At 33.3% G+C, this 22,112-nt stretch overlaps 4 protein-coding genes across 4 annotated transcripts in view; 1 reads left to right on the forward strand and 3 right to left on the reverse strand.

Annotated features, from left to right (window-relative positions):
• LOC105626037 (T-cell activation inhibitor, mitochondrial) overlaps positions 1-1,250 on the reverse strand; it is a 7,399-nt gene extending 6,149 nt beyond the window's left edge. The window contains exons 1-2 of the mRNA XM_012207350.1: positions 1,225-1,250; positions 995-1,109 (exon numbers count right to left, since the gene is read on the reverse strand). Of these exons, the coding sequence (XP_012062740.1) occupies positions 995-1,109; positions 1,225-1,250 (141 nt within the window). The remainder of the gene's footprint in view (positions 1-994; positions 1,110-1,224) is intronic.
• Positions 1,251-3,535: 2,285 nt separating this feature from the next.
• Positions 3,536-6,101, forward strand: LOC105626038 (alpha-1,3-mannosyl-glycoprotein 2-beta-N-acetylglucosaminyltransferase). Its single transcript, XM_012207351.1, has 11 exons — positions 3,536-3,583; positions 3,668-3,793; positions 3,853-3,964; positions 4,047-4,219; positions 4,351-4,581; positions 4,723-4,861; positions 4,974-5,202; positions 5,295-5,399; positions 5,545-5,635; positions 5,738-5,908; positions 5,988-6,101. Exons 1-11 carry the CDS (start codon positions 3,536-3,538, stop codon positions 6,099-6,101), a joined length of 1,539 nt encoding a protein of 512 aa, XP_012062741.1.
• Positions 6,102-6,852: 751 nt separating this feature from the next.
• On the reverse strand, positions 6,853-8,666 carry LOC105626041 (NADH dehydrogenase [ubiquinone] 1 alpha subcomplex subunit 8). Its single transcript, XM_012207353.1, has 3 exons — positions 8,541-8,666; positions 7,475-7,650; positions 6,853-7,378 (listed from the first exon to the last, which is right to left on the reverse strand). Exons 1-3 carry the CDS (start codon positions 8,664-8,666, stop codon positions 7,159-7,161), a joined length of 522 nt encoding a protein of 173 aa, XP_012062743.1. The 3' UTR covers positions 6,853-7,158.
• A 3,804-nt stretch (positions 8,667-12,470) lies between these two features.
• LOC105626039 (glutathione S-transferase-like) lies at positions 12,471-16,240 on the reverse strand. The gene is made up of 4 exons (XM_012207352.1): positions 16,096-16,240; positions 14,653-14,820; positions 12,941-13,083; positions 12,471-12,638 (listed from the first exon to the last, which is right to left on the reverse strand). The coding sequence occupies exons 1-4, from the start codon at positions 16,238-16,240 to the stop codon at positions 12,471-12,473; spliced, it is 624 nt and encodes a 207-aa protein (XP_012062742.1).
• Between the last annotated feature and the right edge of the window lie 5,872 nt (positions 16,241-22,112).

The following is a 22,112-nucleotide window of genomic DNA, read 5'->3' on the forward strand; positions in this document are numbered from 1 at the left end:
GTACGTTAACGTAACGTAACGTTAACGTTAAACGTTAAACTTAAACGTTAACTTAACTTAACTTACTTACTTACGTTACTTACTTACTTCTTACTTCTTCTTCTTCTTCTTCTTCTCTCTCTCTCTCTCTCTCTCTCTCTCTCTCTCTCTCTCTCTCTCTCTCTCTCTCTCTCTCTCTCTCTCTCTCTCTCTCTAAGGTTGTAAATACCGTTCAGGAACTTTCTAAATTCTTGTGAAATTGTATGATCTGTATCTCGGTTGTTTCTGTGATGTATTTTATTTTATACGGATTATTTATACAGTTAATTAACATGATGTTACAGATGTTTTAAAGCATTTTTCAAACGGTCAATTCATAAAATTTATTCTTCTCCAAGCAAAACAATAAGTCATTATGATATCAAAATGATGTCTAAAATGATCATTAAAAATTATTTTTCAATCATTTTCGATTCATTTTAATATTTATCGCGACTTGTTCTACTTGGGTCTGATTGATCAATCAAACCATTTGTATTCAAAGTATTTAAGACTGTACTCTATATTTTATATTTTCACTTTTCTGTCAATGCATAATTTTCCACATTTTCGCTATCATATTTCACAAAGTTTCCTTACAATATAAAAGTAAAAATAAAGTAAAACCATTCTTTATTATTTGAAAGATGAAATTTTTGAAAGTGTCATATAATGAAATTCGCACTGAAAATATATAAAAGTTTATGCTGTTTAAAATTCAATGTATCTAAAATTTACTGTTTAAAATAACTACTGCATCTACTGCATTGACAGAAGGGTGAAAATTTAAAAGTTTAAATGCACATTCACAGGAGACCTGCAGACAGAAAAAAATATGGAAGATGTGAAACAAATAGGATATCTGTGTTAAAGTAAATGCACAAAGAATCCACAAGTTACTTGATGAAACCATGATTTATCTCATCAACCATATCATATAACAATCATTCCGAATAGCATTGAAATAGATCCTTACCCTCTGCGTAGGATACTGGCCGAACAGATCGGGATGAACAGTAAAGTAAAACGGTCTCAATGCAGTGGATACCTCACCGGTGCTCAGGGCCCTCATCGCGTCCCTCCTGCAAAAGCTGTCAGAAAGAGCTGTCAGTTCCCGGGTGGGCTGCTGTCGTTTACCGCGGAGAAGTAAACGCCAGACTTCAACGAGTAAACTTGAACTTTTAGCTGCTTTTTGCTCTCCGTTACCATCTTCCGAGCGTCGTGCAGTACATTATTCACTCCCTCGCACCCTCCTTCGTCGCCGTCCTGGCAGTTGAATTATTATTGTCGGTGTGTGCTCCTCTCATGTTACGCAGCCGATCACGCAGCGGACGTGAGGCTCGTCACGTCGCGCATCCTCTCTCTCTCCCTTTCTGTTCACTTTCGCCTCGCGAGGGATGCGCCTTCCCCTTTCCTCCCCGTTACTCCTTTCTCCAGGAATCTTTCCCACGACGGCGAAATGTTCGACGTTATTTGACGTCAACGATTGGCCGAATCGGTACCATATCCAAGTACACACCAGGATGCTCCACTGACATACTGCGATGTGTCCGACGTGCCGTCGACGACGGTCGACGATGATAATATATAAAAACAATGCCCGCTGTACAACGCCCTCAATGGTGAGCTCCGGAGGCGACTCGAACGAATTACGTTCGTCCTGGGTTGGGAAATCGTCGATAAGTTATATCGGGAACAATGAAGAAATCAGAGATTTACTTGATATTTCTCTTTCAGGATTGTCCTTAATATTTTGGGACATTCCCCGATTACGAAATGAATTAATGTTACTTTAATATCAATAGTATCTTATCTTATAGTCTCTCGAGAGTCTTGTTTCGCTGTGATTGATAATTTTGATATCGTTCGAATATCAAGGCGGATTATCATAATTCATAATAATAATAATAATAATAATAATAATAATAATAATAATAATAAGAGTTACGTATATCATATACATGCATATATACTTCTTTTGCTGTAAAACTTCTGATCGCGCGATTGATTAAAATTTTATATTTATAAAATTATATTAACGAGAATTTAAAAATTATTTAATTTGAAAACACAATTGTTTCTATAATTACACTATCAACTTACCAGGCGCATTATCCCTTTTCTCAATTAATTATTGTTAATTCTTTAAGAAAATTTAATTATTTTATATTCTAGAAATTTTATTAAATAAATTTTATGTATTAATATGATATTTTATTAAAATATTTTTATTTTATTTAATATTTTATTTAACGAGTATAAAAAAATTAAGAGGGTTTTATTTTTTTTATGTCCCCTCCTCTCTCTCTTTCTCTTCCATTTCCTTGTTTAAAAAATGTACATATAAGTATTCTTTTCTCGTGATTCAGATAGGAAATCGTAACAATAGCAATTGTTTTTTATACCTATACTAAATATTTTTTCTCACTTTAATCAAGTATCAAAAACATATATACTTATTTCACTTTAAGTTCCAAAAGTGCACACTAGTTCACTAAAAAAAAACCTCATAATATACATATCTATATACGGATTGTTACGTCAGCGAAATTTGGTTAAACCGGACGGTGGATGTGGGTGGATAGAGAATGATAAGAAACAATGCTTTCTCCAGCTATCTCACGCGATCATCATCTTGACGATTATCGCCTTGACGCGATTCGGGAATTACCGAATTACCGAGCACCGCCGCTACAGTAGAGTTACCGCGATCTCGCTCGTAAGGTAAAGATCTCCACGACAGCATACGTTGACAGCTGTGAGAGCTGTGAGCACTGTAGTTTGAACTCATGAGCTGTTCCAGTGGTTCATCTCGGACCGCTAGTGTAAGCATTGTCAATATCTTCCGACTGTTTCTTCCTCGACTCGACTTCCGGACCGCTGCGTGAAAATAAATCGCGACGATCTCGCGTAGCTTGATCGTAAACCTCTGTAGCGGATCTCGACTTTGGTCCACGTGAAAGAGCACCCTGTCGCTTTCCCCTGTCATAATGGTAAGTAATCCGATTTCGTGTGCTCGCAGAATCTCGCCGACGTCCGCAGATTCGTTATCGTCGTGGAACAACTTCCGCTTCTAACAACATTCTGTTTTCAGCACGATTTGCACATCATTGTCATCGTTGAACACTGTTAAAATTACTCTCTCCTATAATAACATAGCCTAGTCCATTATTTATGTTGCATTCACGTTGATCAACGTGTGATGTAAATAATGTTACTTGCCATGACTCATACGAGTGATATGGAATATGACCCTTCCATATGACTTGTGATTATGAAGGTCTCTATATCAGGGATATGATTGCGATGTCTGTAAGTAACGCCTTCAAGCTACAGTGCTGGGGATACTAAGACTGTTCTTTTCAACTGAATTTCTTGCATGTTTTCCTCTGGAGTAAAAATAAAAAAAAAAGATGAATGGCAAGAAGTCCAGATAGAAAGAACAGGCCTAATGTGTTTTAATAGTTATTGCAATTTTCCAGAAGAAACGAGACTTGGCTAACACGTTTAGGAATCCATGTGTAATAAATATGTACTGACGTACACTGCGACGTGTGGAAATCCTGTTAGTATCCATTTGTTTTGTTCGCTGCAAATATATGTCTCGCGCGTATCTTTCTGTTTGCAGTGTATTCTTGTTACAGTTAAGGTGACACTTGGTTTTGTCATGCGGAATAGATCAATCAGTATTATCTTTGGGTCCCTTATCTTATGGGCTGTGGCTACATATTTTTTATTTTTGGATCAACAATCAGTCGGCAAGGATCAGGATAAGGTGAGCTTGTTTTAGTATATAGAAAAGTAAGACTGTAATTATTATACACTTGCCTTTAGGAAAAGGACAAACTATCAAATCAAATCAGTAGATTGGAGAAACAAGTAAAACAGCAGATAATTATAAACCAGGAACTTCTAGAAGGAATCAACGAAAGCAAACGTCTTAAAAGTAAGAGGAGTTTATATATATATATATACACACACACATTTGAGAAAACAGATAAATCAAATATAATAATTTGTCATTTTAGAAGAATATGATAGATTAAATGCCCAGTTGTCAATAGACGATGCAGAGAAAAATAAAAACAAAAAACATGAAGTCAATAAGGAAAAGAGTATATTATTGCAAAAAATCGAAAACAAAAATAAATGGAAGATATCTAAAGATGAACAAAGCCCGACACAGGAAGTTGTTTTATCTGTAATATATTAATCTATATAACAATTTTATTACTTAATCGTTTCTATCAGTTTCAATTATTTATTCAACATTAAATTGTCTTTATTTAATTTTAACTGTTATACGTTCTTAATTTTGCAATTTCTTGGTAGACTGAGGCAACACACAATATTCCTTCGAGACAAAAGCTTCCTGATGGGTCTCCTATAATAGCTATTTTGGTCGTTTCTTGTAATCGTATTACAGTAGAGCGATGTTTAAACCAATTAATTAAGTTAAGACCTAGTAAAGAACAATTCCCAATAGTTGTATCGCAAGACTGTGATCATCGACAAACTGCTGATGTCATAGCAAAATATGGAAACCAGCTGCTACATATAAAGGTATTACTATACATTGAAAATAATTTATTTGTATCACTATATCTATTATTTAAGAGAGCGTATTCTTTCAATTTTCTTTTAAAGAGATTATACTTTCATTTTTATGATGGATGTATTACAATCTTTATGCTCACATTTCAGCAACCTGATCAGTCCGATATTGAAATACCACCTAAAGAAAAGAAATTCAGGGGATACTTCAAAATCGCACGTCACTATAAATGGGCGTTAAATCAAGTATTTCTAAAGCTTGGATATAATACTGCAATTATAGTTGAAGGTACGATAGTGTAGTCAAATCTCTTTATGAGCATAACTATTATATAACGAATGCGACACATTTCTACAGGATTAAAGAGATTTAATTAAGATTGCTTCTAATTTTTATACAGACGACTTGGACATCGCTCCAGACTTTTATGAATACTTCCTGGGGACTTATCCCTTATTAGTAAATGATAGCTCTCTATGGTGTGTATCTGCATGGAATGATAATGGTAAAGCCGGCTTGGTGGACGAACATGCGCCACATTTACTGTATAGGACAGATTTCTTTCCTGGCTTAGGTTGGATGCTCACGCGCGATTTATGGTTGGAGCTTGCACCTAAGTGGCCCAAATCGTAAGCATAATTTTATATTTTAATATAAACTAATGTGGTTTGATCTATCTATAATATTTATGGTTTTAATAATGGCACATCTGCTTGCGTAGATACTGGGACGACTGGATAAGGCAGCCGGAACAGCGTAAGAATAGAGCTTGCATCCGCCCGGAAATCTCACGAACCAGAACATTCGGCAAACTTGGAGTCAGCAAGTACTTCTTTTTATCTATATTTTTTATTTATATATTATTTTTACATTAAAAATATTGCAGATAAATGTTGTAAGACTGATAAAAATAATTAAAAATAAAATAATTTGAGTAAATTAAATCGGTAAATTTGTATTGTTACTTCTAGCGGTTTATTCTTTGAAAAACATCTGAAATACATCAAGCTAAATGAACAATTTGTGCCTTTCACCAAGATGAATCTATCCTATTTATTAAAAGTAAGAGAACAAACATCAGATTCAATCATTGGCAAATACATATCTATTGAATTCAAAGTATATTTATAATTGTTATGTATTATAATTGTTATTTACTTCCAGGATAATTATGATATAGCTTTCGTCAACCAAGTGTATCAGTCGACAGTGGTTAGCTATTCCGAATTGAAAAGTGGGAATATTGTTGCCCCTGGTCCAGTACGAATACCATATTACACTCGTCAATCGTTTAAAAATATTACCAAATTGCTTGGTTTAATGGACGATTTCAGGGTATCTTCTTTTCTTAAGATTAAGATTTTTGTTAATTCATTTTAAATTATATATACTATTTAAAAAATATATATTACAGAGCGGTGTGCCAAGATCAGGATACCGCGGTGTGGTGACGTTTTTTTATAATGGAAGACGCGTGCATTTAGCACCAAGTGCAAATTGGAGCGGTTATGATATAACATGGAGCTAACACATGATTATGCTCTATAAAGACTTGTAGATTGCACAAGAATATCGCGTGCATTTCTTCTTTGATATTCAACAGATTAGGTAATAATTGCGATGAATCAACAGTGAAATCTGTATTTATGTCAGCAGCATACGGCTATGCTCCATAGAATTAAGTAGAAGCCGATGTTACATTCCTCATCGGTTCCTAATTGTTTTAAACATACCCTTTCGTAAAGAAATGTGTCACACACATTTATAAGTTTATATATAATATATGTGATTTATGCGTAAATGAATTATCGTTTACAGTATGTGTATATATATATATATATATATGTATATATATATATATATATCATGTATTTTGTATATCTGCGTTTCTAAAGATTACATTTATCGTTTTTTAAATATATTTAAATGACTGCTAAAGCTGATTGTATCTCATGTACATAAAATGCCGTAGTAATATCGATAAAGCAATACTCTTAATTAATTATTATCACGTATCTTCCGATATCCGAAAACGTGTTAATGTGTTGATATATTTTTGTTCGTACGGCTTTTAAAAATTTTGTTATGAAGTCATGTGACACGTATGACAAATGAAGTATATAATTTTTTCGAAGAACCCAATCAAATTGTGCATCTATATTATTTATCTCACTTTATTATCCACAAGCAATATCCCTTAACTTTATTCTACGATCTCTTAAGCTAAACTAATTTTTAACTTAGTTTTACGATACTAAAATATTTTCCAGAGCTTCAATTTCAATATTTATGTTTTAATATATAGATAATATACATGAGTTTTATGACATTAAACATTATGTACGATTAAGATGGACAAACAAAAAATATATTTTATATGCTTCATATTTTTATATTTATACAAGCTGTAACAACAATGATCAAGCAAATTGTCACTAAGTTGCTATTAATATGTTTATATTCACAGAACATATAATTACACTCATTTCCCTATAATAATCTAGATATCTGATGTATCCCGAGTCTTGAAAATATAATTTTTACAGCACGACTAAAGTACTATAATGATATCTATTGAGAGAGATTTAGGATTTATACCACATGCGATTGGAGTATTTCGATTTTTCAAGTGGTACATCAGATGGCAGTCCAGGAGATGGATCTGGAAATGTTATAGGCTTTTCTTCTGGCCGTGGCCTCGATGTATTGTGCACTTTAGCCTCGCAAAAATATCCATAAGGTGGACGTTCTATATTCAAATTCTGACGAACACAATTATCTAAGGCAACTTGCGTTTTTCGGCATCTAAATAATATTATATTCATATTATTATTTACATTTACTATTCCATTGTCATGATCAGTATCAGAAGAATTAACAATAAAATATAAAATGACATACGGAGTAAAGTCCAATGTCCCCGATGATCTCTCAAGGCAATACATGTAAGCATTAAAATCCTCTAAGCAGTGTTTTTTCATCTTTTTAAGAATATCCAATGCACAAGATGTCACAGCTTTTCCTTCATTGAGACAGCGACGTGGGTCGCGCTCTTCTTGTCTGCATAACAAAAATTCCTGAAGAAGAAATAAATTCTATCTTGCTTATTTGTGTTAGAAATAAATTTCTTGCAATTAGAAGACGACTCATGTTTAGTATATCTTCAAAACTATATTAAAATATATAATTTTTATATTTACAAATCTTCATGAAATAAATTCTTTGTATTTGTACATCATATTCGTTTTATTCACGCTATGCGAGAAAACAATCTAAATATAATATTAACTACATTTATACATTGCTATTAAACGGATTTAATAATATCCATGGTTATAATTAACATTTAGTAGTATTAACTACTGTAAAATGTAAACATTAATTAAATCTTAATTAAATCTTTTACAACTGATGTTATAAAATCCGATTTAACTAGCGTTTATATCATAATGTAAGAAGCTTCTTACATCATTTATGGGACAGTTTATGTCAATAGTTAATAATTATAAGGATGTTACTGAAACCAATTAATATGATTATAAAACAGTCTGTGATTTAATTAAAAGACTAAGATTGGATTTCCATATTGTTGTCTTTTAATAAATTGTAGTTTACTCTTTCTTGTTCTCTTTTTTCTCTCTTTTGTTTTTTCTTTTGTTCATTAGATAAATTATCACATAGTTTTTTTTCAAAAGTGAACAATCAACCCTAACTTATTTTATAAACTGTTTTAATTTATGTCTCAAATAAATTACGTCTCAAATGAATTATTATTTAATTAAAGATATGTTATTATTTACAACATTAAAGATATATTATTATTACAAAGACGTGTATACATGTCATACATCATTACAGGGATTTGGAGCATTATGTAATTCCTTGAAGGGGAACGGCTCGATGCATGAGGAATAGAATAGGGTATCAGCGTGATTATCCAGCTACTGAATGAATGATTGCAACTCACATTGTTATACCATTCACAGCTCTTGCCGATATAAACGGACGCGGTTTGCAATACCGGCCAGCTGACGTTTAGCTCCTGAACGGTTAGCTCACTCTCCTCGGGCAGTACCGTCTTCGCTGTCGCCATGTTTTCTTTACAGCAGCACTCCGTCGGGAGGACTTTTCATTTGCGATCGGAGTCACTGATCATGAGAAACGCCTCGGTGCGAAACTTCCCAGTGATTTTAACGCGTAATTGTGAAGCAAGTTATGTACATAAGCGCGATGAAGTAATCTGACAAAAACCTAACCTAACCTTAACAGTGTGTGACCTTCGATAGCAAAGCCTCTCCTCTTTTATCGTAACGTCATTCGATTCGAGATGTCGACTTCTCGAGTCGACGGTAAAAAGAAAATGGAGCAGACATTGCGTGTACGGACGCGAAAATACGGAATATCACGTAAGAAAATATTATTGAACAATTGTTTAACACCATAATTTTGTGTTAAACTAAACAAAGATTATATACGATAATCTCTAACTCATTTTATTCATTTTTTTGTTTCAAACTTCTTTGTAATTAATGACGGGGGTAATCATTTTAATCGATCTAAATCTTGAGATAAAAGGAAAATGGAGATATCGATAATGTATGAACCACTTTTTAATAGAAGTATCTGATATGAACGTAGAAATACGGAATACTGCGTAAAAAAAATTATTACTGCAGAATCTTGAATATTACGATTTTAAAAATTAAATTAAGTAAAAAATATAACTCCGATTTGATTTTTACTCATTTTTTGTTTCATATAATTAAGGATATGAGTAATCATTATTATATTTTTGTATAATTAAAGATATGGATAATTATTACCCAGGAAAAAATGTTTTATATATAATTATATCAAATTATATAAAAATATATATAATTTTATATAATTATATATAAATGAACATATTTTATATATAATTATGTATAAACTTATACATATAAAATTATATATAATTATATATAAAATTATTTATGATTATTTAGAATTATACATATATAATTTTATATGAAATGTGTCCATTTATATACAAATATAAAATTATATATAATTTTATATATAATTTTATATATAATTACATACATCATATTTTTTCCAGGATATAATCGATCCAAACTTTAAAATAAAAGAAAAATGGAAAAACATGTATAAAAGCGAAAATATATGTAGAATATTACATAAGAAATTTTATTGCTAAAGAATTGTCGAATATAATTATAATTTTAATCAAATTATAAGTAAAGAATATGTAATAATCCTCTTTATTAATTTTTGTTCCAGATTTCTTTGTAATTATTGATCGATAATTACCACAATTACCTGCTCTGAATCTTGAAATAAAATAATTCAAAAAGAGGAAAATGAATACCTTGATACAAGCATATTTCACAATTCAAATCGTAAGTGCATGCACATAAATTTTTCATACTTTTTATATTTTATGAATGAGGATGCATTATTGGTATTAATATATGCGACATAAGATCAATTGGACTCTTAATTATTTGCATCACATTATTATTATCAGTCATACTGTTCCTTATGTAATCGCAATAACATTTATATTACATCATCTGTAATCTCAACACTTAATAGTATACTTAACATTACATATATAATGTCGCATCGTAACATTGCAACATACATGCAGCCAGTTCTCTCTCCTAAAAACTCGTTTGATAATTACAATTGACTATATTGCCGTACCTGCTGGCACGTCTTTAAGCATTGATGAAAGAACAAAGCTTTTTATCATCTTCATCGTAGCACATTAAAAAGTCTACCATTATTTCCGTTGCTCCCTTCTAATTGCAAGATATATTTTACAAGCGCATCTCTCTCTTCTCGTTTATTATTTCGTTCAAACACGATGATCTTATGACATCGAGCTAGATCTTACAGACAACACACAATATTTATAAAATATTTACAAAGTATTTGTAAATTTTTATAAGATTTATTTTAAATATTTTTGTGAGCTTAGATTGCACAGACAAACATTTATTATAAATATTATGAGATATTTATTGTAAATGTCATAGTAATACTATGAAAATACTATGATAATACTATGAAAATATTGTACTAAATGAGACATTATAATTCAAGTAAAAAATACTTATTAAAAGTATTTATTTATATTTATCATAAATATTACAAAATATTTAGTCTGTATTTTAACAATATTTCGAATAAAGCTTTATATAAAATATGAAATAGCTATATAACAAAAAGAATATTTAAAAAAAAGAATATTAATAAATATTTATCATAAATATTCTGTGCTGTCTGGATATATAATATATTTATAAAGATGTCTTATTGATAAAAGCATGATGATGTTACAAATTATCTTTAAATCTTCGTTGCAATCAATCTTATTGATTGCATTTTATTTTGTTGCACTTCTTGCATTTTCCTTTGTTGGCTGCAAAATTTTGTACATAAAATACGCATGTAGAATTGTAAGCATTTACAACGCTACATTCATTAGTTCAAAGCATCTTCTTGTTCTTCGTACATTTAATTTACCCTGTGTAACTGTGTAACTCTATTACAACCGTGTTCAACTCTGCCTGGACATATTTCGTGTAAGGATGACACTTTATGAATTAAGTATCGAGATTTTGTGGAAGCGAGACCGCAATATTATCGCAATCGCTAATATTATCAATGCAGCATATAAAAATGGATTTGAACAAACACAGACCCAGACTTGAGCAAGCACAAATGAATGACTTGTTATCTCTGGCGAAAATAAAAATTGGAATATGAGTTGAATGTAAAAGGAGAATAACAGGAACATAAACGAAGCTTCTGAAGGCAAAAATTGAGACCATGAAACATAAAAGAAGCGTAAATACTTCTTTTACGTTTCGTTGTCTCAATTTTCGCCTCCTGGAAACTTCATTCACGCTTCTGTTACTTTCTTCTTATACATTTGACCTCGATTTTTATTTTCACCAGGAATGTCGTCGGCACCGTCTTTATTGAAGCGAATGGTTCATTTATGTTTGCTCATTCGGCTTGGATCTGTCTATAAAAAAAGAAATAACGAAATATGAGACATCCGGGATACCACGCTTGTCGCACTTCTCGATGTTTTTTTTCAGTGATAGCAACAGAAGTCGCGTTGTAACAATGCATTACTTACACCATACTATGCACGTGACGCGCGATAAATGAACACATTGATCAAGCTTCATTTGATCCTAGACATCCATTCGACAGTAATCTTACGCACATTATTCATATAATTTGCTAGCGAAAACGAGTTATAAACGAGGATCGATCAACGATATGTAATAAGTTCGTGTAACTCGCACATGATGAAATTAACATGATGAAATTAAAACAATGGCGCTCTCTTTTTTTTGTAGTACACAATAAGCGAGATCGTATATTTCTTCTGCCTGACCAATGATATACAAATAATATTAATTTTTTTTGCATCTCTAGATTAATATAAATATTGTATTATTTCATGTGACTGATAATAAAATGTCACTTAAAAATTGATTTTGTGACGTATAATATTGTCATTTTTTAAATAAATATATATTTACATAAAATAAATTATGACAAACTGAATAATTTAATATCGAAATTAAAAAGATTTAGAGAATTTAATTTAAAAAATATTCATTTTAAATTTAGAGAAATTTATTCAAATGTAAATAGCTTAAATAAAGTGCGCTCCACACAACACAGTTTTCGAAGAAATGTCCTCTCCTAGAACTGTGTTGTGTGGAAATGGATACAAAGCGCATCGTTTATTACGTTGCAATTAATATCGACCGTTACAGCGATATAGAATAGTGAGCTGCAAGTGTCAGATATGTACTTGTTTTTGATGCCGTCGATGTTGCCTTCCGGTTTCCGTCGTTGAATTGACATTTCAAAACTCTGAATGAGGTCGCCGTGATAGCCAGTCGGCGATTGCTGAAATTTCATGTACCCGTTTTTTCAAGCCACGTAACGCCGGATAATTCTCTAAGGCAGTCGCGCCGAAAATGTTCTCAAAGTTCTCCAACGCCACGGTGAATACGAAGTCCGCCCACGTGGTCTGCAAAGCAACGAGGCAATTTATCATCGAAACGAATTTTTTTTTTATTTATCGTGATACCGCATAAAGAACTATTTTAATTAAAAGTCCTGGATACGCGATATTCAACGTCCGTTCAATGCGTTCGAGCTCCTATATCACTCTATTTCGATTTTAACGACGAGAACGTCGAACAGGATAGCAAATAATATTTTATTTTCGCTCCTTTTATATTCCTCTGCACATAATTTAGTTTGCTTTAATTTATATTTAATTAAATAGACTCTCGTAAAGGCAAGATCGTTAGAGAGGTTTCTCTTTACCGTAGAACCGACTGCGTAACCACCATTCTCAGCAACAGTTTGCTCGAACTTATTCAGGTAGAACGGTATTGTTTCCTTCAGAAGCTTTGCCTTCTTTTCCTCCTTCTTAAAGTGATCCTCCTCTGTGCGATATTGAAAGATAACTGGAAAACAAATCGTGCGCGAGTTTTAGTGGTTCATTGTACAATTATTATGAAATATATCATTGTCTATGCTCTGTAAATATCTAAGTACTCTCAAAGATTGTTTATTGAACGATCGTATAGATTAAATTTCTAAATCCCCGATACTAGAAGATCTTGTTAAGCGTCTAATTAGAGTCGTTCGTATTATTATTCAGGGATTACGTTGGCAGTGATCTAATTGCGGTACAACGCACCACGTGAGATTTCGCGAGAATGCTTTTCCGGAGCGATAGCCGTCCGCTCGATTATGTGACGACCTCGTGGAGCTTGGAAATATAGGTCGCGCGAGATCGCGCGTGTCTTTCAGAGAAGCGAAAAGCGGAACTACTTTCGCACCCATCATTAGGCCGGAGTTTTCCTGGAAATTTATGTCAAGCATCGTGTTGCGCACTTTTTTCTTTCTATCTTCGTGATAGCATCTCCGAAAGCATCTTCAATAGATCGTTTCGTTTTCGACGGCGCAATCTTCCATGTCTCTGCGGAAGATTCGTCTTCTGAAGCTCGAGTATCGTAGATCGAAGATATCGATTGACTCTCGACTTGCAAACTTGACGGGACTTGATTAAGACTGTTTTCCTTTTAAGAGATACGATTGATGTAAGTGTCGTTCTATTTTTTCTATGTTATTTATTGAAGAAGGATAAAACCACGATTGTCTCGATTCTTTGCGATTCCTATTCTGTAACTCTTCTCTTACAATAATGATATCGTTACATTGACGTTGTGCAGCTTTTTTATTATGCGTAAAACTATTTATGCAACGACAATGTAATGCAATCATTACTGTCATGAATGATGCTTTCTAGCAAAAGATACAGTGTGGGGGCGGAAGTATAGAATCTTTCATAATACATAATGTATAAGAAAATAAATCAATCAAAATCCTTCATTTTCTTTTATTCCATGAACTAAGACTCTGATTGATTGATTCTTTTATATTTTATTACGCACGTCCGTACTTCGGCCTTAACACAATAATCTTTTTATCTCTGTTTTACATTGACAAACAACAAGGATGTAATTGGTGCTGTCCAAAAGACTCAGTGTAATACAATGACCATTTCTTTGTTTAACATTGGCAAACAGTAAGAGTGTAATGACACACTGTGTTACACTGTGTCATCTATGTTTTTTGCTGGAAAGTTTCTAAAAGTTACAAGGAGCCTAATTGTAGGGGTTTTCCAGCAAGGATACAGTGTAACACAGTAAGTCATTACATTCTTGTTGTTCGTCAACATTAAGCAAGGATAAAATGATTCACTATGTTACACTGTATTCTTGTTGGAAAGCGCTTTGTATATAAGTCCTTTGAAAGAAAAACAGTTGCGCAATGAGAACGATTCGGAACTTTCGTCGTAGATGATAGCGATCCTCTGCAAAAACGAGAAATCGCGACTGGAGATAGACTCGTGACCGGCGAAAAGGAATATCGATTCGGTGTCGAGGTGGAGAGGGAGAGAGGGAGAGAGGGTTGTAAGCGGCTTTTCGGGACTGTTGTGGACTGCACCAGGCATATGTATCACTTACATTGTTTCAAGTCTCCCAAGGTATCGACCAGCACATCGCACAGCATCGATTCCCATTCGTCCTTGCCCGCGAGATTGTGCTCATGGGCCAGGTAACGCGCCACGGCGTTGCTTTGCGCTATCGGCTTACCGTCTATCTCCAGAACTGGCAGCATCCCGTAAGGCATCGCTGTGAACAGGAGAAAGCAATCGGCGGGTCGTGTTTAAGCGCAAGCTTAAGTGGAAACGAAAGATTCGAAGCAATTTGTCTTCACTCGAGTTATCGAATGAGAATATACACCGTACACCTTCGATTAATTTTAAATTGTTAGAATTATTTCATGTTTATTAGTGTCGTATTTTTTTGTTCTTTTGTTCTATGTATGTTCAACGAATTTAATTTGTAATTATAGGGTAACTCCGGTATATACATCGCGCCTATCAAAAACTTAATTTATTAAATATTATTTGCTATGTTTAAAGAAACGAACTAATATCAATAAAAACTTTGTACTGTCTACTATTACGAAAAAAAATATTAGAAATCCGAAATATTTATATTTAGTATTAAAAAATGAACTTTTTTAAACTTTTGCATTTTTGCCGTTTTTGATATATCCCGTAGGGGATATATCATACTCCCTGGCTACTCATAGAGGAAGGAGGGGGGAGAGGGATACGACTCATAAAAAATTTACAAATAATGCATATAAATAAGACATAAATAAGATATAAAATGACACAATAACTTAAATGCGTTAAATGTTTATAAAATTTTATTAAGGAATAAGAATGATAAATATGTATATGAAGTAATAAATAATAATTACAATCTTCCCAGATGTATTACAAGTGTTATGACATGAGGTATATATTTCATGTAACGTGTTTATTATATTTAGTGAATTCAATCTGCGCACTTTTTTTGTATACTTTGAGCATAAATCCCGCTTATTAAAAATGTCGTATATCCCAAACAAATGGGATATACAAAACAACAAACTAAACAAAGAATACAAGAACAAAGAACTTGTATTTTGTTGTACAACATGCTTTACTTTTCCCCACACTCATATCGTGAAATAACCATTAAGATTTTTGCACGTCCTACAGTAATTATTTTATGTAGATTATAATTTATGATGGCGCTTAACACAGTGACAAATCTATTCAACTCACAATAATTTCATTAATATTAACAGTAAAAAACTGAAATCATAACACAATACTAATATAACATAAAGATATGTAATAGAATAGTTGCGGGAAAATTACCCCCACTCCTTCTATTTTTTTCTGACTTCTGCGGCGTAAATCCCAGCGCGGCGTATTTGTCGGAGTTACTCTAATTGAAATTAAATTAAAATTAAGTCTCTTGCGCAAAGTTTTATTTAAGTTTATTAGAATTCGCAATGCAACAAATTTACATATTGCAAGTTATTTTAATTTAAATTCTGGCACTTACACTTCTTAAGCTCAGGCCAGCGGTCGTTGGAGATCCTTTCATCGATATAGTCGATACCCGCATAGGCGAATATGTAGCGAATATGCTCGGCACGACCTCGTGCATTGAAGTAGATCAATTTGTACTTCGGCTGTTCCTCAGCCATCTTCCTTACTCGCGATCTGGAAACTTTTGAAGGTGTCAGGGAAGTTATAAGTTCAATTTCAGATTAATTACTATCGTTAAACTACTTTTGAAGAAGTGAGTAGAAATGGTCTCCATATGGTCAGACAGAGCCAACGAAATTCGTATAGAACAAGATGACATTCGACATTCGCATTAATAAAAAGTATTACAATTTCATTTTCAGGAAATTTTAGTTGCGCAATCTCCGGTATTGTTTCATACATTTCTTTGAAACTTTCTTCCGAAAACATTTAAAGCTGTATAGATAAAAAGAATGATTTTGCTGAAGTATCTAAAATGTTGTTAAATGCAGCTGAAAATAATTTTGTTGGACCATTAAAATAATTGAATAGAATAAGTACTCGAGCATAATTATAATTTACATTATGAATTTAACAGTGCACTCACACTGTTAAATTCATAATGTGTTAAATTATATTTAATTTATGAATTATTTTTAATCATTTCTATAAATCATCACTACTCCTATTTAATATTTCATAATTCAAACAATGGAGTTAAACAATTTAACGAAAATGTACTAAATTTGCCTGGAATTTAATTTATTATTTATACTAACTGTAGGCCGTTATTTACTTTAAAACTAATTGCGCATAGAAAGAATGATTTTACTGAAGTATCTAAAAATTTAGATAAAATATAGATCTGAAAATAATTTTGTTAGACTATCAAAATAACATGCAAAAAACTCAAGCATGATAAGCAATGCTGCTTTGATATCTAAAAATTTTGACATTCTAACATCCACTTTAAAAATCTTACACAATTATTTTGATAATTCAACAAAATTATTTTCAGATCTAGTTTCGGTATTTTCAAATCTGTATCTACCTAAAGTTTTAGATGTTTCAACAAAATCGTTATTTTCATGCAGAAATGGATTAATTTATATTTTGATACACATAGAAGTTAGAAATAATAAAATGTTATATTCAATACAAAAGATTGGGCTACCATTGCTTCTTTGACATCTAAAAATGCAAAAAGTTTTGACATTCGAGCAATCAACTTGAACAACCTACATAGGTCGTCCATATTTGGATAATCTAACAAAATTATTTACGAATCTATATCTATAAACTTTTAGATATTTTTAAATATTTTTAAATCGTTCTTTCCACGAAAATAAAGATATAAATAGTTTTTGAAAGACAACTGTTTTGTATGGTCGTGGTATTGTATGCTTACGGCTAGTTTTTGTTTCAATCTTTCCCAAACAAAGACATTCTATCTTTGTGGGTGATCTACGTGATAATTCACGGTATCGCTCCCTTATGGTTCCCGACTTTACCTTGAGGATATTATATGATCTATCTAGAGTATCTTCACTGCGGGTGGTCGACTTGTTTCGGGAAGTAACGATAAGGTTGCATGATTACGTGCGTGTGAACGGTGGGATTTTATCAAATTTTGGGGATCGGAGGCCGGAATAGATAAGCCGCGGCATAACTGGCAAACGCGAGCTTACTTCCTGAGTTTCCTTCACAAATCGCGGGATTTCGTGCGTCACCGGTATATGCATTGTATCTATATATTGTATAGCTATATACGCGAAGATGTGTGTACATTGTGCGAGCACGCGCGCGCGATCTAAACTAAACGTTATTGACCCATCTCGCTGTTATGTGTGTTTATATTTCGCATATCAACTATTTCGCATCCCTATTACAATCCCCAAAGTTCGACATACGATCGTTCTCATTATTATCTCCGTCATAATCACAACCGCCGGGCATTATTAGCGCAATTATTTGCAGCTCGAATCTAAATCGGGGCGGATTAGGTAACTTAATTTAACTCTGAGCAATCAAAGATGTAGGCTAGTATTCATAGTTTAGTTCTTATATTCAAGATTGATTGATCTTAAGTTCAGCCTTGAGATGCCACGAACCAATCAGAGAGCCGCATTAGCGTCTTAGGACATTATTTAAGACAGCCTTGAAATAAGAAGACTATAAATATCGGTCATAAAATATGAAACTATCATCCATATCTAAATATTGTATCAAATGTGATCAACAAAAATAAGAAAGAAAGAGCATGAAGACAGTCAATCTCCTTTTCTAAGATATGATATCTTGAATAGAAAGAGACAAAGAGTTCGTCTTTGCGTCCTATTTCTCTCATTTTTATCGATCAATTTTTTATATGGTTGGCGCAGTCTATCCTCTATGTCTTTAGACGCAATATACGATTCCAAAGTAACGCTGCATAACGTTATTCACGTTACTTATAAGTCGACGAGGCTCTCGTCGACTTGAAACGGATCGCTGGATAAGCCAGCGATTTTGCGTGTTAACGAACTCGAAATGAGAAAACTTCGCAAGTTTGTCGGCCACGCGGTGACGATGTATCTCCAGTTACATCTCCGAAAAGAAGTCTTCTGATGATAATTATTTGATAATTTTACTTTAATCGCGTCTATTATTTTTCTCTCGCAGCGGAAAAGATTATTCCTCCCAATGAAATTGATTTCTGAATCGTTTGAGTGAAGAACTGCAAACTGTGTTCTCAAGCGAAGTTCAAACTAGCATTAATTTATTCAAACTAACTCGTCGTTATCATGGAAACAAAATATTATTCAGCAAAAGCGAAGATATTTAATTAAAATTGTTCCTTTCGAGGACGTGTTCTTCTTACGGTTCGAAAATTGCTTCTGATCCGATTACTTCCAATCATAGGAAAGGCCACTCGAAAGCAAAGGTTTCATTTCTTACGCGAGGAAATCATTCATACCGACCGTACAAACGTGTAAGAAAATGTCCGCAGGAAATTACAGATAATTATTTTAAAGATCAAAGATCTCTAAAAAAAGAACATTGAATATAGATTATAAAAGGGGGCTTTGATAAGTTCCATTTGATTTGATTAATTTCGCTTTCCGGAATTCAGCTATTTAATTTCGTTTCTATACCCTCTCTCGAAATAAATGGGCATGACCCAATTTCAATTCCTAACAACAACAACCGTGATCCCTGGAGGGGAGGATTTTAAAGAACGCCGGATTTAAAGCGTATTAATATTAATTTACAATATCCCTAAAACCGGAGAAATTTGTATACGAGGATATGATATGTTTATTGATTATCTCTTGTGGAATGCTTGATGTCCGATGATTTCCACCCTCCGATCGAGAGGGACACGTGACGAGGAACGTTGTTGCGCGAGGTGTGCGACGTGTCCATTGCAGAGAACGGATACAATCCACCGCATTAATTCGATGGATGCAGGCGCATTTGAATGTGTGCGAATCGAGTGGATGTAATCTGTATAGCGCAATTGAATACTGCGTCTACTATTTGACTTTGCCCTCAATTAACATTCGCTTTTGTTTTCTCTTTTTTCTTCCCATCAGAGCTTGGAATAATCAATTTTTTCTTTTGCTTGAAGAAACGTATAAAGAACGTTTGTGATAAAAATATTGCCCAATATGCAGTTATTTCTTATCGTTATGACAAGTGATGATGAGTTAAGGGCTTATCTGGACAAACTTGCATAGCAGCATACGCTCTAAATTCTCTGGAAGAGAATCTTACTCTAAAGAGTGAAAATTGAACCAGTCTTGAAGATTTGTGGTTCAATTGTGTTGTTCTCAATTTGTGACTCAATAAATTTAATATTTAAGAGTGACATTTCACTCTTCAGAGAGAAGATTATGGGGCAGAAAAAAATTTAATTAGAGTAAGACATAAGCTGTAAACAAACATTTTGGATTTGCCACAACTTACGTTATTGTCTTACATCTGTATTGTGATTGGATCGATTTGCTAATTACTGCAGCTTAAATTTTATCTTAAAGTTTTTTGTGTTTACAACCTTAATATAGGAAAAATTAACTAACCACGCATGTAATATGAAGAACATAAGTGGCATTTTTATATCAGACATTTAATCTGGGAAATGGAATAGTCATCAGTTTTTTTAACGTAAGCCAGGAATGATTTTTAAATCCCAATTAAAATTAGACATATATTACATGTTGTATATTACTGATTGTTCTACAATTTATTAGTATCGATAATTATTATAGGTTTACTCAATATTATTTACTTTTTAAAACATGTAAGGTAAAATTTAAAAAATAAGCATAGATCCTCAATCAATAAAAAAATTACTGAGCAATCATTTCCTCATTTTTGGAGTGTAAAGATCGTTCCAAGTGACTATTCCTCAGTTAATCGCTTAGTTTTGTGTATATAAATTATACAGCCATTCAAGTTTGTCTTGATACTTGATAGGAATCAATATCACTCTCTAATTCGCAGACATTTACAGACGTCAACTCCATTGGGATCGAACTGGTTTTTACCAACAGCGCTGTTCGGATTTGGTTCGTGATAGCCGACGATTTAACGCAGTAACATGTGCGAACAGACAGTTCGAGTCGAACGTCGACGTAGGTCGCGCCGATAGCCGAACCCTAGTAACCATATTTGACGTAAAATCAATGGCCCCGTATCTGCGAAAACATTAATTCGGCGCGTGGGCGGACAGCTGGAAGGATATAAGGTATAAAGGCTGAAACAGTATTAATGTTGACATTACGCTGACGTTCTCGACGGGACCGTCCTTGCTTCCTCACGCGGCAGAAGTTCGCCCCGGCGAATTCATTAACCATGCCAGGTCATTTCGACGCGGACGTTTCGAGTTTCGGATGAAAGCGAGATTATGAAGAGCCTTTCGTGAAATTATCTTGACGGAAAATCGATCCCGGTACGATTCCCTCCTTTGAAACTCCATCTTTTCAGCTTTATCCGGAAGAGAATTATTTAACAATATTCACTGGAAAATCTGATGAAAGAAAAGCAATTCCACTTCGGTGCTTTTTGTACCACCACGACACTCGACGATATACGAGCGCGATCTATATATTTATCGATACTTTTGCAAATCGAAACCTTCTGCGGTATTTTTCACCTCGTGTTATTTCGCCCGTGTCTTTGCTATCCTTTTAGTTTATTAAAAAACGCAATTATATAACAGTCTGTAAATAAACGTGCGACGCTAAGACCGCTCCTTGAATTATTATACTTGTATCCTGTGATAGCAAAGACAGCGTACGTAATTCGAATTTCTTCTGAGAATTCGAGTATTTAGATTTGCATTGTCTTCCATTTTTCTTTCAGTTCCCGAGTGAAATGATTAATCTTCTTCGCAAGTCGCGCCAATTTTTTTCCCTCCAAAAAAATAAATTTAGAGTTCGTTGAAGGATTTGTCATTAAATTAGCTTCTTGAAACATTCCGTATTTGTTGAAGGCACATATTTTCATATTGTCGTCCTCGACGTTGTGCGATATTAGTGTCGTCGAGAGCAATAAGTCTCATTGTCTACGATTCGCAATTTCCTGGGAGATACGACATCGTTGAAAGAATGATGTAAGTAGTAAAAAGTAGCATTTCTCATTTTCTCGAATCCTCCGTCTGAAAAGCGTAAATTAATGTTTGCGAGATACGTTTGTTCTCATTTCCGATAATTGCCGATATGTATCTGCGAAATTCTTCCAAGACACGAAACGACGATCGTTTATTGTGATTCCTACATAAATACTATTTTTGCGAAGTACTTGGTCTTTTCAGGAAAACATGATTCTCTCGATATCAAAATCGTTAGTACATTGGCTAGAAGCCAAATTCAATATCGGGAATATGAAGACCGGAGAGAAAAGATACTCCACGATATACTTTTTTGCCACATTTATCATCTTCGCAACACAGTGAGCTTTTTGTTATTTTCAAGATTGAATTAAGTTTCGAGAAACTTGAAATCAAAATTATAACGCGCAAAAGAAATTTTCTTTTGCGAGCGTTTAACGTCGGGAAAAAGATAGATT

Source organism: Atta cephalotes (genome assembly GCF_000143395.1).
Source record: "Atta cephalotes unplaced genomic scaffold scaffold00004, whole genome shotgun sequence".
Classification (NCBI taxonomy): domain Eukaryota; kingdom Metazoa; phylum Arthropoda; class Insecta; order Hymenoptera; family Formicidae; genus Atta; species Atta cephalotes.

Coding starts and splice junctions, on each gene's coding strand:
- LOC105626041 (XM_012207353.1), bottom strand. CDS start 8,666: ATGGCGACAGCGAAGACGGTACTGCCCGAGGAGAGTGAGCTAACCGTT. Junction 7,651..8,540: donor GCTGTGAATGGTATAACAAT/GTGAGTTGCAAT, acceptor TTTCTTCTTCAG/GAATTTTTGTTATGCAGACA. Junction 7,379..7,474: donor GGGACATTGGACTTTACTCC/GTATGTCATTTT, acceptor AATATTATTTAG/ATGCCGAAAAACGCAAGTTG.
- LOC105626039 (XM_012207352.1), bottom strand. CDS start 16,240: ATGGCTGAGGAACAGCCGAAGTACAAATTGATCTACTTCAATGCACGA. Junction 14,821..16,095: donor CTGGCCTGAGCTTAAGAAGT/GTAAGTGCCAGA, acceptor TCCTGTTCACAG/CGATGCCTTACGGGATGCTG. Junction 12,639..12,940: donor GTTACGCAGTCGGTTCTACG/GTAAAGAGAAAC, acceptor GTTGCTTTGCAG/ACCACGTGGGCGGACTTCGT.
- LOC105626038 (XM_012207351.1), top strand. CDS start 3,536: ATGTGTAATAAATATGTACTGACGTACACTGCGACGTGTGGAAATCCT. Junction 4,582..4,722: donor ACCAGCTGCTACATATAAAG/GTATTACTATAC, acceptor CTCACATTTCAG/CAACCTGATCAGTCCGATAT. Junction 5,909..5,987: donor GTTTAATGGACGATTTCAGG/GTATCTTCTTTT, acceptor TATATATTACAG/AGCGGTGTGCCAAGATCAGG.